Source organism: Pholcus phalangioides, unplaced genomic scaffold (assembly GCF_987345545.1).
Source record: "Pholcus phalangioides strain wild (caught in Gottingen) unplaced genomic scaffold, Ppha-v1.0 ptg000019l_1, whole genome shotgun sequence".
NCBI classification, from domain to species: domain Eukaryota; kingdom Metazoa; phylum Arthropoda; class Arachnida; order Araneae; family Pholcidae; genus Pholcus; species Pholcus phalangioides.
The window spans coordinates 7719328-7737602 of record NW_028301612.1 but is presented as its reverse complement, the minus strand read 5'-3'; the positions used below and the strand labels follow the sequence as shown (position 1 = coordinate 7737602).

The following is an 18275-nucleotide window of genomic DNA, read 5'->3' as shown; positions in this document are numbered from 1 at the left end:
TGAGCTGCACAGAAATCTATGAAACTCTAGGAGAGTGATCTCTTCAACCTTTCAAACATTGTGGGCCAAATTAAAACTTTCCAAGAAGCCCGTGGGCAACCAATTCATAACTTGGTATTTCCCGTTATCAAACAGGGCCACCCTAATCATTTAACACTTATTTACTCTGAAATTTTGTCTTTTATTAAATTATATATGAAATAGTTTCTTTCACTGATTCCGATATTTTTTATTACTTTTTGTTTTAATTAATATTCTATATTTTTTCCGATAATTCTGAAATTATTTTTCTTTTATTCCGTAACTTGTTTTTCAATAATTCCGAAATTATTTTTTCATTGATTGTAAATTATAATTAGTTATAAAATTATTTTTGTCACAAATGTTTAACTTTTTCATAACTACGGTATTACTGTTAACAATTCTAAAATTACTCTTAATGATTCTGAAATTATTATTTTTTTCAGTAGTTCTGAAATTGCTGCATTTGTCCCGCGGGCCACGGGTTGAAGACCCTTGCTTCCGACATTCATTAGGGTGTATTTTCTACGATAGTTATGCATACTAATTTTCACAAACATGAAATGAAACAGCTCAAGTTCCTTGCTAGGAATATTAACGTTTTTCCGGAGCAGAAAAGTTTTATTCTCATTTCTTCAACCGAATTCTATAACCTAATAAGCATTTACGAACACGGCGATTCCTCACCGAAAGCTATTCTGTAATTTCTTCAGAAAGACTTCCGAAACTTTTTCCGTGTGTTTATTAAGACGCTTCTAAAGTTTCACAATTTTCTGATGGTTAGTTAATGCAGCTCAGAACATGCCAACTTCAGTTGTAGACACCTTGTAATATTGTAATTGAGATTTGGATTCTGGAAAAGTCTTCTCATAAGAATTGGCAAACTTTATAGCTTAATATTCAATATTACTTAATTAGGATGTGATAGCCTAGGTACCTTATACATACTTTCCCAATGAACATTTTGATGTTTATTGAGTTCAGAAGAGATTCCGCTGTTGTCAATATTCTTCTGTCCAGATTCATTGTTTTCTTTAATTGAAGAGAAATAAAACCTAGAAGATTACACAGAATATTGTTGCTGCAAATTGTCTCTCGCACTTGCTAACGTATCAATCATGGAATAAACCCTGTATCTCCAAATAAAGTCGTGTCCGCTGCAAAAACTGTAGATTCCAGAAGTATTTATACGTCGTGAATATGCAGTGTATGCAAATACATGAGTAAGAAAACAAACTGATATGACAGAATTGGTCAAAAAATTGTTAACATCAATATTTTTTCAAAAAAATTTGGTGTAGCATTTTTCGGGGGGGGGGGGCATTTGCAAGGGGTAGGTGCATGCGGAAACAGTCCCCCCCCCCCCCGATTCTGCAAAAAAAATTGTATCTCTAGCATAAGCTGAACGGTGGAGGTTGAAAATCCGCCCTAGTTCGAAATTCGAAAAGACCCCTTATGCTCACGTGTTAATCAGCGTGACAGAGCAACTTTTCGAGTCAATAATATATATGTCAAGATTAAAAGCAATGCGATATGAAAGCAGAACAAAAAATTTTCAGTAATCCAAAAATGATAGTACTGAAACAAGGATCAGAACTGGCACGGTCATGTGGTGTGAGCACCAGTACAGCGGTATTTTCGTATCTTGGTTACGGAACGATTCAGTTCGTCCGCCCCAACCCCAAAGGGCTGATATCCCTACGACACAGAGCCCGGACCATGTCTGGTCCTACAGCCCAGTGGTTTGGCACACCTGGATGTAGTCCTTGTAACTTATATTCAAGCATTGCCCGTCGGAACTCGGCATGGAATTTTCGGCACTGGTGTATGTTTTTTTCAGACGCATAGATCGATCGCTTTGAGATGAAATCGATCAAGAAACGATCACACCTGTCACTTATAATGCTTTTTTATCGTTCCGCTTAGTCCAGTGATTATACATCCTATGATGAGGGGGCTCAACCGATTGAACCCGTCGACATTCGTCTCGCAGCAGAACATCTCTTGAATAACGTACGAAAACTCACTGCAAAGAAATCTGAAGGGGATGTCTTCGCTAACCAGAGTTACAAGTTTTTCATGAAGGTCTGGCCGAACACAAATGAGCTGTTTTATCAAGAGAAATATCTTTTGAACAGCGTTTGACCATTCCGACATCTAAATTTGATAACTCTGAATAGTTGTGTCTCACCAATGTTTGACCGTAAAGCTATGTGGTGGTCTTCAATTGACATTTATATCACGACACTGACTGCTGAATCAGAAGCTTTTTAGCGATTTCACTCCGCCGTTACTGAGTTTCGACTCGAAACTCAAAGAATAACTGAGATCCCGATGGAGCGGGGAATGAGCACCATCGCCGTAACAGGGATGGAGAAAGTTGTTGGTGCCAGCGGCTACCCTACGTGGATCTCCTCTGGTTCTCCTGAAAGTCACAAGCATCACCGTATTCTCGGCCTTCGATGAGCCGCTACTATTCCTAGGTTTGTTAACCGTAGTGCTCTTTCTGAGGTGAAACGCACCGTATATTATAGGGTTTATCATCGCCGTCGAGCTACCGAAGAAGAAGATGGCGGACTGAAGCTCGTCACTGAGTTGTTCGTCAGGGTCGAGGAATATGAATATGACCATCATGCAATAGTATGGAGTCCAGCAGATAACGAATGCCATAACGATGACCACTGTTATCATTAGGGCTTTCATTTTCGCTTTGTGCAGTAGTTTTCTTCTTGCTTCGTCCATGATGGAAAGACGTTTGACACTGATACCGTTTTCTTTTCCTGCAAAAAAGAGATCCAGAATCATACAGGGTGATTTTATTTTCATGGGACAAACTTCAAGAGGTGATATAAGACTACTAAATAAGCATCTTTTGGTCATGGAATGTGCGGTCCAATCGCAATATCAAAGGCTGTAGAGGGCGTTTTCAGACAGTGATAGCACAATAGCACTTCGCCACAAGAGTAAATATCTTATTTTTCTGACGGACTTGCTGCACTAAGTGCAATCGACCATTAGAGGGTGTTGCAGTGCGGCAGGCCTTCTCATAACACAACCTAGTGTAACACAAATTCTACCGTCTATTACTACTTATTCTATAAGTCCACGTATTCTATAACTCCTTCTACCGCTTCACCATTGGTTGGCACAGTGTAACCTTGATGTTCCTGGCACCAATATAACAAACTCCAACCCAATCCGAAAATGAATATGCATTTTCGGATATTCATAGCACATATCGCCATAGGCATCAGAACCTAGGGGCTGAGGCCATTTCAGCTCCCTCCCCCAATAAATTTTGTATGGCGGCTGAGTCCCCCAATAATTTCTGAAAAACAATGCAATGCACCTTCTCTCTCTCTCCTGCGTACGCGCTTGAGTCCCGTATATACGGGACTACTAGCAACCTTCAGCACCCTCAATGTTATTCCTCAAGTCGGCGCCTGTGCATATCGCAGCAAATCCATCGGAAAAATATGATATGTGTTTTTGGTGTACTCTCTCTAAAAACACCCTGTACCGCTTTTGCTATTGTGATTCCACCACTTATTTTATGATCAAAAATGCTCGTTTAGGTGTCTTATATGACTTCTTTAAGTTTGTTCCATGAATTTACAATCACTTTGCAGATACATACATACAGAAGGGTCGCTGCACACTGAAGCGATGCGAACGCGACATCGACATGGATTGGTTAAAAACATGAAACCGGTATTGACTTCAGGTTTTTAACTAATCTGTGTCGATGTCACGGTAGTATCACTTGGGTGTGCACCGCTCCGTACACACACATGCAGGATACCAACAATTTTTTACGTTTTTTACTGCTATCCTCAATTGAACGAGAGATGAAACTTCTAATGAATTGGTGCATGCCGGGAAAATTTGTTCAGGTATATATAGTCCTATACAATAGACTCCTGCGTGTAGTCCTAACGTAACTATGTCAGAGTAATACGTGTTTTGTGTTCCACAAAATGCTACTACTACTAAACCAGACATGCACCTCGTTCACATTCCTTTGCAGAAATTCTAACGAATTGATACATGTTCAAATGTGCGTGTATGTGTTGTGAACCTGGACGTGAAGTTTTGTTTATGGGTAATGCTTGTTTATGTGTAGAGCCACCATCTGCCAGCAGTTTTTCTAACTATAAGTGAAGTGCAATGATTGAATAATTATATCGTTGTGGACCTGGTGCTCTCTGTGGCGAGACTTTTTAACGGGGAGATCGGCCAGCATTTGCGCCTTGAATTTGGGAGTCACAGAAAACCAACTTCAGCCGACCATCACTGCGATGACGGTGGGGTTTGAACCTGGGCCATCTGCCTTCTATATTGCAAATGATAAGGTTGAAGGTGCCTCAATTTCCATATTTATACAGGGTGTCCCATCAATACCGCCCAAACTCTGCACAGCCAGATTCCTCACTTGGAATACATAAAAAATGCCCTAAGAACTGTACCTGTACGACACATAGTTCTCGAGAAAAATGCGAAAGAAAAGTATGACGTCATATCCGGTGCTATATCAAACGAGGGCTTGACGTCATTCTACGCCGCGCATGCGTTTTGAACATCTTCCTATGTAAACATATGCAAATACCGATGTTCATGTTTCCAATAAAGTTTTTTTCATTGCACCGGATATGTCGTCATACTTTTCTTTCGAACGTTTATCGAAAACTATGGGTCGTACAGGTGCAGTTTCTTTGGTCATTTTTTTATGTATTCAAAGCGAAGAATCTGCTGTGTAGAGTTTGGGTGGTCTTTATGGGGCACCCTATATAAGTACCGTGCGAGGATTTGGGTTCAAACCCCATAGTCACCGCAGTGCTGGCCGGCTGAAATTGGTTTTCTGCGGTTCCCAACAACGAGGCGCGAATATGAGTCGATCTGCCCGTTAAAAAGTCGCTCCGCAGAGAACGACATGGCTAAAAAACGGCATAATTATTCATTCATTACACTTCAATCACTATGAGTTGAGAAAAAACTCATAGTTTAAAAAAAATACGGTACTATACGCACACACACACATTCCAACATGTACCAATTCGTTACAAGTTCCGCAGAGGAATATGGACGAGGTGCATGTGTGGTTTAATAGTAGTAGTATAAGTACCATGAAAGATGCTCGTCCACTACCTTGAAGGTTACCGTCAGAGTCGCGAGTTCGATCCTGGAGAAAGAACATAGACAACATGTCTTTTTATAGACAACGACGAACCTGAGGCGACCACCGATAGATGGTGCTTCATTTCCGACCCTACTCTATCGGTAGTAAATTGATATATGACGATATGACAAGATTTGGTGTGCGGTAAATTGTTAGTGCCACTATGGTGAGAATCGACGCAAGTCTTTGCAATCGAAATCTTTCCTGGTATCCACACGGCCGTACAACAGGCATGACCATTTAACGTCTAGTCAGAGCACATCCTCGATTCATTGCCATAACTGACATTTCACAACCGTTTTAGCTTCTTTCCAAGTGTGAAGTTCTTTTGCCTAACAGTGTGCGTGCGTATCTAGTGATGCAGGGGAAGTTAGTGCTGCTAACTATACTTCAAAAAATGAAAATTGAAGTAGGGAATGGTTATATAAACAAATAAACATTACTCAGACATATGTAGCGCCTATTCTGAAGGAGGTATTGTGATGAAACTTTCTACATAGGATATGGGGACCATGGAGAAAAAAAAGATTCAACAAAAAGTTCATCTTTTGACCACCAGGTGAAAAAGTGGCACTTTCTATCGAAGTTATCTTTTTCCCATGGTCATACCAAGAGAAGAAGATAACTTCGTAATTATTTTTATATAATACGTCCGCCACAGCGAGCGCAACAAACGTCGGAGTAGCGTCAGTATAATTAAACTGACAGTACTCAAATGTATAATGGCACTACTCTGCTTACACTTAAACTGATACTACTCTGACCTATGTAGCACCTGTTGTGGTGGACGTATTTCATTCAAGACAACTGCGATAAAAAGAACCAGGGTACGAGAAAATCATGATATCTTTTTTTTAAAGAATCAGATCTTTGTGAATTTAAATCGGATTTTTACCATTAAAATTAACTGACTGCTTATTAATAAACAAACCTTGTTAATCATTACGAATGCATATTCTCATATCAGAGCACTGCTTTTTTCTCCTAATCACTCAAATTCAGTTAAGTATCAACGAATAAACTGCAAACGAACTACAAGCGAAAAATACGAACAACAAAAATCTGTGTTTCTGTTACATGAAAGGTCGTTGAGCCCAAATTCATTTCATGGATTAACATTTTTTTTGTAGGGAAAAGTTCTTTTATTTATGAGCTCCTCCCCCTAACTAAAGTGAATGATTGGTGGCAATTCAGTATTACACATATGGTGCAGGTATCTCAATTCACACGATGTACAACCAAAGAGCCTTTCAGCATCAACCAAATAAACAAATTCAATTGACAAGATTGTTTCTTGCGCAATTTGTGGATGTGTTTCCAACTTGCATGAGGTTGCTCAATAGTTTATACACATTTTCATTCTTTCACAGATTTAATGAGATTCGGTGAAAAAAATGCAAACTCACGAAATTTCAATACAAAGAATACAAAGAATGAAAATGTCTAAAGTCTAATGGTATTTATGTCGGTACGACATCTATTTTGAATCAACAATCAGGTCATAAAATTGAATGCTTTAAAAAAGATAATTTCTTTGTTTTTTTCATCGGGGGAACCCTAGTGCCACATTCTAATGTATTGAAAATACTTAGTGCAGTTTAACTAAGTGCCAAGTTCGACTCCTGATATTTTGCTGCAAATTTGTTCCATGCACAAAATCTAGAAATAGAGCAGCTTTCTCTCTGCAGTATCTAGGGATTAAGTTCGAGTCTATATTTGCTCCAAAGATCTTTTTTTTTTTAAAATCACGAACTTTAACACATAATAATAGCATGCATACTATATACCAAGTTACTTTACTTTAATATCATTGAAGTTATGCAAATAAAAAACAAAATTTAAATTTTGTGATTTAAATCGTCATTTTAATCAGGACTGAAATCAAGCTGATTTAAATCGGCGTTACCTTCAAGAAAAACACTTTTTCACTTGGTGGTCAAAAATTTAACCTTTTTTTAAATTGAATCTTTCTTTTCTCCATGGTCCATGTATCCTATATAACGAGTTTCATCAAAATGCCTCCATTAGAATGTGTGCTACATACGTCTGAGTATTGTCAGTTTATTTAAAACCACACTGTATAATTGAATATTTGCACCATTGAGTGTGGGGGGGGGATGGGGGAGTCTGTTGGTCTCTGTGGAAGACTTTAAAAGCAGGAATCGGCTCGCATTCGCACCCTACAATGAATTTATTCGCTGAATTATCCCGGAGATAACATTGAAGATCCACAAACCTCTGATGATATCGACGATTTCAGTTGGGGAAATTTTAAGGGGATTGGTGCACGCAAATTTTCCAAAAACCACATTTTCCAATTTTTCAATTTTTAAATACTATGAAACTTTCTGCGTCTAACTGTGTTTCAGTTTTTGTTCTACCTGTAATAAAAATATTTTAAAAGTATTTTTACATTAACTGCTGGCAGGCATTACACATGCTAATGTTTTCCACTAAAATGCGTTTTTCCTAAAAAATATGTTTATTGTTAAATAAGGAACATCGCACATTCAAATGTCATGAAACTTTGTGTGCCTCTCAACAATTATAATGTTACATACTTACATGCGAGCTTTTGGGATTTTAATTGTTGCTTGTTTTTTCAATCGAAATTTAACTCCACCAACATGCAACTTTTTCAAAAATCATCAAAATTTTCCCATATTTTGTGCCATAAAATTTTTTTTAAATAATTTTAATAAAAAATCCTCCTGTTAAAGTATGTAACACTACAGTGTTGAGAGACACACAAAGTTTCATGACATTTAAATGAGCGGTGTTTGAAAAATGTTTCTTATCTAGCAATAAACATAGTTTTGAGAAAAACGCATTTTAATGAAAAACATTAGCATGTGGAATGCCTGCCAGCAGTTAATGTAAAAATACTTTAAAAATATTTTTATTACAGGTAGAACAAAAACTCAAACACAGTTAGAGGCAAAAAATTTCATAGTAGTTAAAAATTGAAAAATTGGAAAATGTGTTTTTTGGAATATTTGCGTGCACCAATCCCCTTAAGTGAATACTAAAATTTATGACAGCTCTTTTCAGCCCGTAAAAACCCATTTGTTATGAACATTTGTTTAAAAAAAAGATTTTAAAAGTTAGAACAAATCAATTCTAAGCTTGTTTAGGTATACCTGATCATTTTGATCTGGAATTCATCCAATTCGATATTTCCAAGTTCACAGAAAAAGGATGTAATATATCACCCGACCAACTCGGTAAATAAATTTCTTGTTTTCCGATTTATTTTATGGTAGATCCTGAAAATTTCTCTCTCAGATGTGCGAGGATAACAGATTGATTCACTTTCACCCTTTGTAGAAACAAGTGCAATAGGGTATAAACTTAGATACTGTGCGTGGGTGTGCGCGTGCACTGTACACAGTTGAATTGTGATCGGCCCCTACTTTTGACGCCAATAACATTTAATTTTTTAATGGATCACGTGACGTGAGCTAGCTTGGTGTGAGCTGTATCATGGACGCGGCCGCAAGTTTTGACGCGAATACGTTGTTTGTGAATAATTTGAGTGGTATTTGTCCTTACGAGATCTAACCCGTAGGGCCTAAAAACATTTATCTGCATTGAATACTTAGTGAGACATGAGAGTTTACATGATTTCGCTAAGCAACTTTTTACTAATTCACCCAGTAGCACCAGGTGATTTAAAAGACGTATTCATGTCAAAAAGTCGTAATTTTTCGTATATCTACTATCCGAGGATATATGATGTCACTCTCCGCTAACCATACAAAGGTTTTTAACAATAGGCTATTGTGAAGATGAATTTTTATGTAAAGAGAGAGAATTCAATTGCCTTTGCGGGAAATCGAACCCACGTCCTTTCACTTCTCGGGTGCACGCACTAGACTACAGAGGCAACGAATACCTCAATCTTTCTTGGAGCTCGTGTCTCTCTTTCCAAAATATATCTGCATCAAATGTTAAAAAACAACTTTTGTATGGATAGTGGAGAGTGACATCATCCTCGGATAAGTCGCCACCTGGTGGCATCGTCAGCAATTGTGTGCTTTGGCCTGAGTAAGTCCAACCATCCATGTACGGTCCCGTTCAGTGCACACGAGCTCCAAGGAAAGCTTGAGATATCCGCTTTAGTGAAAGGACGTGGGTTCGATTTCCCACCGAGGCAGTTGAATTTTCTCTCCTTCCAAAAATATATCTTCGCAGCAAAAAAAAAAAACACACACACAACCCTTCATATATCTACTATGCAAGCAACAGGAGGAAGTGTTGTATTCTGATATTTATATTTTGTTATAGATTCAGATCAGCACATATTCTCTGCTGAGTATTTTCGCATGCTTAAGTGCAGTCTTTACCAGGGGTGCACAGCATTTTCAGTCCACGGGCTAGATATGTTATTTTTGTCGCTCGCGGGCTACAGAGTTGTATAAGATAGGGGGATCATATCCCTTTCGGACCCTGGTGCCAAAAATATGTGGGTTTTTTTTTTCCTCATTGTAATTTTTTTTTTCTTTTGACTTCAGGGAGTTAAGCTCTGATTTAAAGTATTGTGTAAGCTTTGAGTTTGAAATTGGGTGAATATGAGCTTTTAGGCTTCCATCGGAATGCAGCACTTTTGGTCGAACTTTATAGGGGTTTTTAAGATGGCCTCGAGGGAAAAAAGTAACTAAGGAAAGTGCTATTTATTACATAAAAATTAGCAATAAAATTCTGGAAAAAATTGCATGTGAAGAGGAATTGACCCTGCATCATCTCGGTTGAAAACATTTGAATAAAGTGAATTACTTCTTCACAAAAAACTTGAAAAATTAAGAAAATAAAAATTTGATGGCATTTATGTGTGTGTTTCAATGTATTTTTTCAGTATCAAAAATGCGAAAACGTTTTGAAAACTCCAAAAAAACAATGCTTGGGTCTGGAAGGATGTTGTGACCTGTATTTTACGATGCATTCCCGTAATTTTGGACGTCGCAAATATATTTATATATATATAAACTGCCCCGTTTTTTCCTTATTTTCAACGAGGCTTTGCTTGTTATGGATTACAAAATATAAATAGTAACAAGTACAAGTACAAGCACAATAGTAATAAATAGTAACAAGTACAAGTACAAGCACAATAGTAATAAATAGTAACAAGTACAAGTACAAGCACAATAGTAATAAATAGTAACAAGCACAAGTCTGACAATATAAAACTCGTTAGAAAGCACACATACACTCAGAACAACATTTCGGCATGCACCGATTCGTTAGAAAATCCGTAGTGGAATGTGTACGAGGTGAATGCACTCATCATTAATAATAGTAGTAGTAGCGCTGTATTTAACGCCATTGGCGATTTGTTATCAATTGTAGCTGTAGATGTGCAACTGTACTTGTCATTGAAAAAAAAAATTGACTGGTAATCCGCGTTTTTACTTGCATTTCATAATTGTTTTGGGGATAATTGGCGATATCCGTATGGATCCTGATTTTTCTTATTTTCATGAAGGAAATATGGTTAGCCTATGTATTTAGCGGGTTGTGGGGGGTATTGATACTTTTCTACTGAATACTTTTCATGGGCCGCATTTGGGCCGTGAGCAGGAGGTTGTGCACCCCCTGGTCTTTGCTGAACGCGCTTCGATTGCGGGTACGGTATTTTCTTTTCTAAAGACAATTATTTAGGTTAGAAAGCTTCTCGTAAATGTGAAAACAGCCTAAAATCTGGCACTGCACCATAAAGTTCAACTGCAGTCTCTTATACATTAATCCTTTCAATACGTATTCATTAAAAGAAGTCATGATGGGGGGTCTTCAAATGAGGGTGGTCAGAAGTATTTTTGTATCTTCTTAAATATTTCCTCCCCCCCCCCCTCAATTTTAAGTACAGTAGACTCTCGCTAATCCGGCACATATCAGACTAAGGTGTGTCGGATTACTACTTCTGAACCACACATGCACCTCTCATCCATATTCAGAGGAATATGAACGAGGTACACGTGTGGTTAGTAGTTGTAGTAGTACTAGGTCAATCCAGTGATCTGTGAATATGCTGGAGATCAGTTAAGCGAGCTGTTAATGTGCCGGGGAGGGCCCTCTTAAGCAATCTTGAAAGGTGCTGCGGGCCGCTAGAATGATCTGGGACTGTGCCGGGTATCATTCGAGTCATCTGTTAACATGCCGGGATCCCTTAAATGCCACGGGTCACTCAAGTACTCGGTGAATGTGACGAGGGTCACTTTAGTGATCTGGAAATGTTTATCGTGTTTGTTAATGTTTTACATACCCTTAAAAGATGAAGGAAATGCAGACAAATGTGCAATTTAGCTGTAAATATGTCTGTAAATGTGTAATTTAGTTCACTTTCACTCAAAATTAAGTTTGAGATCGCAGGCCAAATTCGGCCGGCGAGAAATGGGTGGAGCATGTGTGATTTATAAACATACATTTGAATGATATAAACACATACACACACATGAAGCGACATGTTTTACTCTTCTATGCACGAATAAAACCAGCCTAAAAAAAAGTCGGATTACTGGACGGGCCGGATTATCGAGAGTTTACTGTATCTTCTTCAATTTTTGCTCTCTTTTATTTTCTTAAGCTTTAGTACGTTCTTAAATTTTTGTTTTCTTCTATTATTTTTAATTTTTAATACCTTTTAAAATTTTTTTCGTTTTCTTAATTTTTGTTTTCTTTCTTTTTTTTCTAATTTCTTTGTTTTTTCTTAATTTCAATAGTATCTTCTTAAATTTTTGTCTTCTTTTACTTTATTTTTGGTATCATTAAATTTAAAATAGCACTTTTCTTTTTGCTTGAAATGACTGTGCGCGTGTTCGTACATACATTTATTGTAAATAGTTCATATATTTTTATTAATGTCTGATAGGGTTGTGCAATTATATTGTCTGCGTTTTCATATTATATTCACTATATGTATATTCGTACCATATACACTCTATTTATCGGAGATATACATATAGTATTGTATTCCAGTTCGCAATGCATAGTAGTACGACTTCTTGTCATGGATCACGTAGAAATAACATATTTTGTAAAAAAAACAAAAACAAAAAAAAACAGACTCACAACACAATAAAAACATTGAATACTCATAAAGTCGCATACTTGCGATTGTCCAGAAAGTGCAGATATATGTGAACAGCAGTATGCAGAGAGGAAGAAGGAACATAAGGATGAGGCTGATGGTCGTATAGACTTGCTCCTGCCATTCAGCAGTGTAGAATCCATAAGTGACGCACTGGTAGAAATCTTCAATGAATGGACCTTTCTGGACACGGAAAATCACCAACTAGAAATATACAATAATTTAAGCAAATATGGTTTCCAAATACAACGTCGTGCAGACCAACCACATTTCATTCCGTTATCTACAGGGTGTCCAAGAAATCGACCGCCAAAATGAGATGGTGTTAACGCGAGTCGAGACAGATATTTTCTCTGAGGGACCCCAGAATCACAATCTACTCATTCGGGAGATAGTACTGTTATATTATGCTATTCTGCACCCCACTTTAGAAGTCAGAAGTCGCCAAAATATGGAAACCAAGCTTACATCCATAAGAAATTAGAGGGACATTTCTTTCTTTCAGTCACAACAGCGCAAGGGCTGCTTCTCGCATGGACGAACGAGGCACGTGCCCAGGGCCCGAACTTATGAGGAACAGATCCTGATGTGAATTCATTTTTCTCTTCTCACTCCCAGGGTTAATTCTTGATTTTTTTTCTCCCTCTTTTCGCACAAGTGGATTAAATTTCACGTAAATATGCGCTGAACATAAAAGTCATTTGTGATCCCCCTTCCGCCCAGGTTCCGTTTGCTAAATTCGTTTGCCTTGACATGTATTATCGACCTATGGAACACCCCTGTATATCTGATTCAAAGTAGGTAATAGTGCCTTCCATTCGTTTTATGCGGAAAAAAATTATATTTCCTATTTTCATGAAACCATGTCATCAATTACTTCTCATGAAATATTAGCCTGTCATAGAAAATGAAATTTCATCCTTCTTCTTCATTAAAAAAGAATCAACGTGGCTGTGTGACGTAATTAAAGGTGAATTAGGAATGTTACAGAGGTTATTATACCAGTATATCCAATTAACAACTTCCGTACTTACTACTACAGCCTCCATCATTCGCACGACGAGTAATTTGCCAACTCATGCATAATACCTATTCAGTTCATTAACAGAAACTATGGGATTATTGAAATTTCTCAACTCGGAATGAATCAGAAAAGCTGCTTCAAATAGCGGACGGTAGGAACTTCGTAAATCGCGCGATTTCAAGATTCTGCCAATAGATAGAATATGCAAATGACTTTACAAACAATCAATATGTCTCCATCTTAGTTTTCATCAAATGCAAAAATATTTTTCTACTGCTGCATTCAGTCTGTGTATTGAAAGATAAGGTTCGTCGTTCGTTTCTCCCAATCATTGTGAAGATACCCCGCAAATTTCAACAGGGATCTGAATTCCCCATCTAATAACGGTAAAAGGGTGAAAATATGATGGTGGCTGGTTTCCAATTCTGCAAGTCGGAGAAAAGAACACCGACTTGGTGCCGGTATTCTTCAGGTCTACATAGTAAGGGGTGTCTCATTACTTTGAAATTGCTCTTGCCACCTTGGCTCAGTGGGCGTTATCTTGGATCAGATGCGTGCCGTCAGTGCTCTAATACTTTTCAACTAATGTGCTACCTTGAAGTATCAGGGTAGCCAATGGTAATCAACCGGCTCCGACGCTAAAATACGGAAACGAAAACTGACAAGGAAGGTGTCCAAAGGTGTCATCCTCAAAAAGTTTTGAAAAAATTACCACCAACTCTACTCGTTTAATTATGTTCAAAAATATAAACCTATTCAGCGGAGTTTTTATGGGTCGCTCAAAAAAAATTAAATATCAATATTTTGAACGCCAATGGAGGCCAGGAATGAATTTTAAAATCCCGCAATCCTATAACCCTAGAGTCTTAGAATGACGTCATTCAAACGACATATTATTAGGTACAGTACAGATAGAGAAAGAAAGAAAAAAAGAGGGAGATACACAGTGTGGAACCTCGTTTATACATCACTCGGTTATACGGCACGTCTGGATTCCGTCGCAATTGGTTCCTATACATTTTAAGTTGAAATAATTCATTTATTCGTCACAAAACCTAAATCACTCGAGATTTTCACTTCTACTCGCATACCGAATCTTTTGAAAAAATGTCTATCAAACATGCACAATTTTTGTATGTGGCGAAAATGCGTTGCTGCAACAGTTCTTAGATATTGCCACCGCAAAAGCCATAAATTTTAGGGTGATTGCTGACATGTACGAAAATAGACAGTGAGCTAGCTGATGGTCATTTATAGTGGACTCTTAAAAGATTTGTTTATTGCGTGTTTCTGAGAATACGCAGACGTAGTGAGCCCCAAAAAAAACGGGGTTCAATTGTTTTGACGCCTTTCAGAATTTTTCTTCCCCTAATGTTTTCAGCGTTATCCTCAAAGGGTAAGAAAGCCCACATATTGTAAGCATTTGGAAGGTACAAGTCTGCCGATGAAAGACACATATGGTACACATACACAATAAGTTCTTTCGATCATTTCCTGAGGAATTTTATTCCGTTGTAGCGCTTTGCTTGCCGGTTGTGCCAAATCCGCCGTTCATAATGTCGACAAAACGAAAAGTGATTTTCTCCAAAAAAAAAGAACTGGAAATTTTGGAAAAATTCGACAAGAATTTTAAATTCATGACGAAAATCGATCTTGCACAACAGCTGAATATCCCTGTGGCAACTTTGAAAACGATTATAAAGCAGAGAAACAAAAACAAACACAGACCAAGCTGCTGGTTGCAAATCCTCTACTGCAAAAAATGAGAGTCCAAGATAGGAAATTTTCGCAAGTCGATAATTGTTGCAATTTTTCGGATTTTGTTGCAATTTATTACTCAATGTTGTACCGCGCAAAAAAGTAAGGTTCCGCCCCAAATTTTATTTCTTTAAGTGATTTGAAATGCACGATTTAATTATTTCCCCTCAGGTGTTATTGAAATGATATTGTTTATATAACATATTTGAAGATGCAAATAAGCACATTGGATTTTATAATATTTGTGAGCCTCTGTGCGTGTTAGAGAATTCATTTTCTTTAAAAAGTCTCAGTTTCATAGACTAGCACATTAATAGGCCCTTTTGGCTTTTAGACTCGGTTTCTTGAACGTCATATAATCAAGGTTCCACTGTTACCCGAGAGCGAGAGAGTTTATGGGGGGGGGGGGAAAGAAGGAAAAGAAGTTATGTCTAGATATCGCCAAGAAGCGCGAGAGGTGATAAACAGCCAACTGTTATCATTTTTAACAATTCTCCGTGGCTTTAATAATTGCATTCCACCGCAAATTTTTTGTTTTCATGTGTTTCTGGGTAAGATGAATGTACTGTACTTCAATTTTTTCATAATTTTTTGAGGATTTTTTATGGGGGCCCTTTCCATTCGGGGGATTTCCCTTTGGGCCCCTCTTCTTGTGAGGGATACGGCTGTGAAAGTGATCGATTTTTCCAATCATATATGTATTGGGTAATTAAAAAATTTTGCATATATATATATACGAAACCCTAGAAGCCGCAAAAAATTAACGAATGCAAAAGAAATTAGAGCTATAAGTGTTTCAGAGTATGCGCACGAGAGAGCGAGGAAAGAAAAATAAAACGTTAGAGATGCAACGCAATGAGAAGAAAATCAAAGCCCCCCTGTGTGTGTTAAGGTTACACACAGCGGGTTAATTTGAATGGCAACACTCACTTTTTGCATTGCAATGTATGCATGAATAAACGCAACTCTACAACATGAATACGTTAAGGGCCACACATACATTAGAACACATATTCCGGAATGTGCCGATTCGTTAGAAATTCTATAGAGGAATGTGTACGAGGTGCATGTCCGGTTAAGTAGTAGACGCCCGGCATTATACACACGTTCCAACATTTAACGTTCGGTGTAAAATTGTTTATTTCATTCACCTGCAGGACCCAAAGATCATAGGTGGGTATAGGGGGAAGGCGATAGGGGCGATCACTGCCCTGCCCCTCAAAAAATTTGTATCGTAACCATAGGAGGGAGGGTGGAGGTGGCCCCGTTTACTATCGACCCCCCCCCCCGTTCAAAGAGCCTGTAACCGCTTATGCCAAGGACCGTATAAAAATTTTAATTCTGTAAGGCTTCAGAAATTTCTTCTTATTTTTCATTAAACGGCTTTTTTAAAGGATAAAATCATTTGAAAATCGAGAAAGTTTCTTGTTATGTAATAGGAATTTTCCTGAACTTGAATAAATACTCGACTGATTCGTATGGAGATCAGAAATGTCGCAAGAAGAAGAAGAAGAATGCATCCGGGTTCGATGACATGGCTTTTCATCTGAAAGAAACATTTTTTTCTCCCCTTCCTCCATTAAATTTTTTTTTTAAATTGATCTTTCACGGACCGATTTAGAAAACGAAAAACATCCTTGAAGGATGTGATAGATGAAAACCATCTCAGGCCGATGATTTCACTCTGGAGCTCCTTTCATGCTTTCGATGTGTCAAAACAACGTTTCCTACAAACAAGATTTTGATACTATCGAATGTTTAAGGCTTTAGATACAATAAATAAACACATTAACATTTACATACAAAGATTACCTTTGTTTTTGATCTCTTATTTCATCAATAATAACTACACTTTTGTATACATAGTATACATAATATACATACACTTTTGTTTTTAATTTTTCGTTATGGATTAATATAAATATTATTCATATTATTAATCTTCTCTCAACCATGCAAATGCACCAAGATCTTATAACACTATTTATTTAAATTACTACCACTAAACCAGACATGCACCTCGTCCATATTCCTCTGCGGAACTTCTAACAAATTGGTACATGTTGGAATATGTGTGTATGTATAGTAAACCTTCCGTGAAGTTTGTTTCTGTGTAATGCTTGTTAAGTGTAGTGCTGCCATCTGCAATAATTTTTTTAAACTAAGTCTTTTTCTAAACTCATAGTGAGTGAAGTGCAATTAATGAATAATTGTAACGTTGTAGACCTGTTGCTCTCTGCGGCGAGACTTTTTAACGGGGAGCTCGGCAATTTATAGAGCAAATATAAAATTTATTGAGCAATTTATAGAGCAAAAAAAATATTAGAGAGCAAATATTTATACTACTACATAAATAAATAAAGATTTTGTTTTAACTTCATCGTTGAAAACAACCAGAATAAATTACATATTTTCAACAATTAATATCTTATTTTATGATTATGATTACTTTTTGACTATATTCTACGCGATATTGCGAATCCCTCTCACCAAAAAAAGTTGCCAGACGTGTAAAAAACTGTCAATTATGCGTAAAATCGCTCTCCGAAATTGTAAATGGATAGGCAATAAAGGGCTGCTGCAAAAAATCTAAAGCGAATAAAAAAACATTTCACATAGGAGCAAAAACAATTAATATGACTAAATTTGTGAAATTAATATTTGTATCTGTAATCATAATTATTATAAAAAATTAAAAATTATAAAAATAGCCTTCATGGGGTAAATGGGGCATTTTTATTTTAAAAAATAATGGCACAAAATACATAAAAATATGGGATACCACAAATTTTTGATAAAACATTACAGTCAAAAACGTGCTGAATAAAACCTTTGAATATTTGTGAATTATAGGTTAATTATCAAATCGTTATTATTGGTTACTGCTATGAAATGCCAACTCTATGGCTGGAATCGTTAAAAAAAATTGCTTATGAGGTAACTGGGTAATTGCCATTTCTTCATTCATTTGGACTACTACCGCAAATCCACAGTGAATTAGAATATATTTCAGGAAAAAAACTGTTCAACATGAAAAATATGTGACATGAATGTTTATAATTTCAGTTAGAATAATAGTAATAGAATTTATAAGCAATAAAAGTCACATTTATTCCTCATTTTAAGTTAGATGAAAAATTCAAGAATTGTAAGGTTCTTTGAAAATGTAGAAGAACTGGAATATTTTTTGTAAATGTGAAATGTGGAGT

The 18275-nt window shown here is 37.0% G+C and overlaps 1 protein-coding gene across 1 annotated transcript in view; it reads right to left on the bottom strand.

Annotated features, from left to right (window-relative positions):
* Positions 1–1656: 1656 nt before the first annotated feature.
* The window catches only part of LOC149071181 (gonadotropin-releasing hormone receptor-like), a 36432-nt gene continuing 19813 nt past the window's right edge, over positions 1657–18275 (bottom strand). The window contains exons 2-3 of the mRNA XM_089248173.1: positions 12305–12488; positions 1657–2801 (exon numbers count right to left, since the gene is read on the bottom strand). Coding sequence (XP_089104299.1) covers positions 2281–2801; positions 12305–12488 — 705 coding nt within the window. The 3' untranslated portion in view covers positions 1657–2280. The remainder of the gene's footprint in view (positions 2802–12304; positions 12489–18275) is intronic.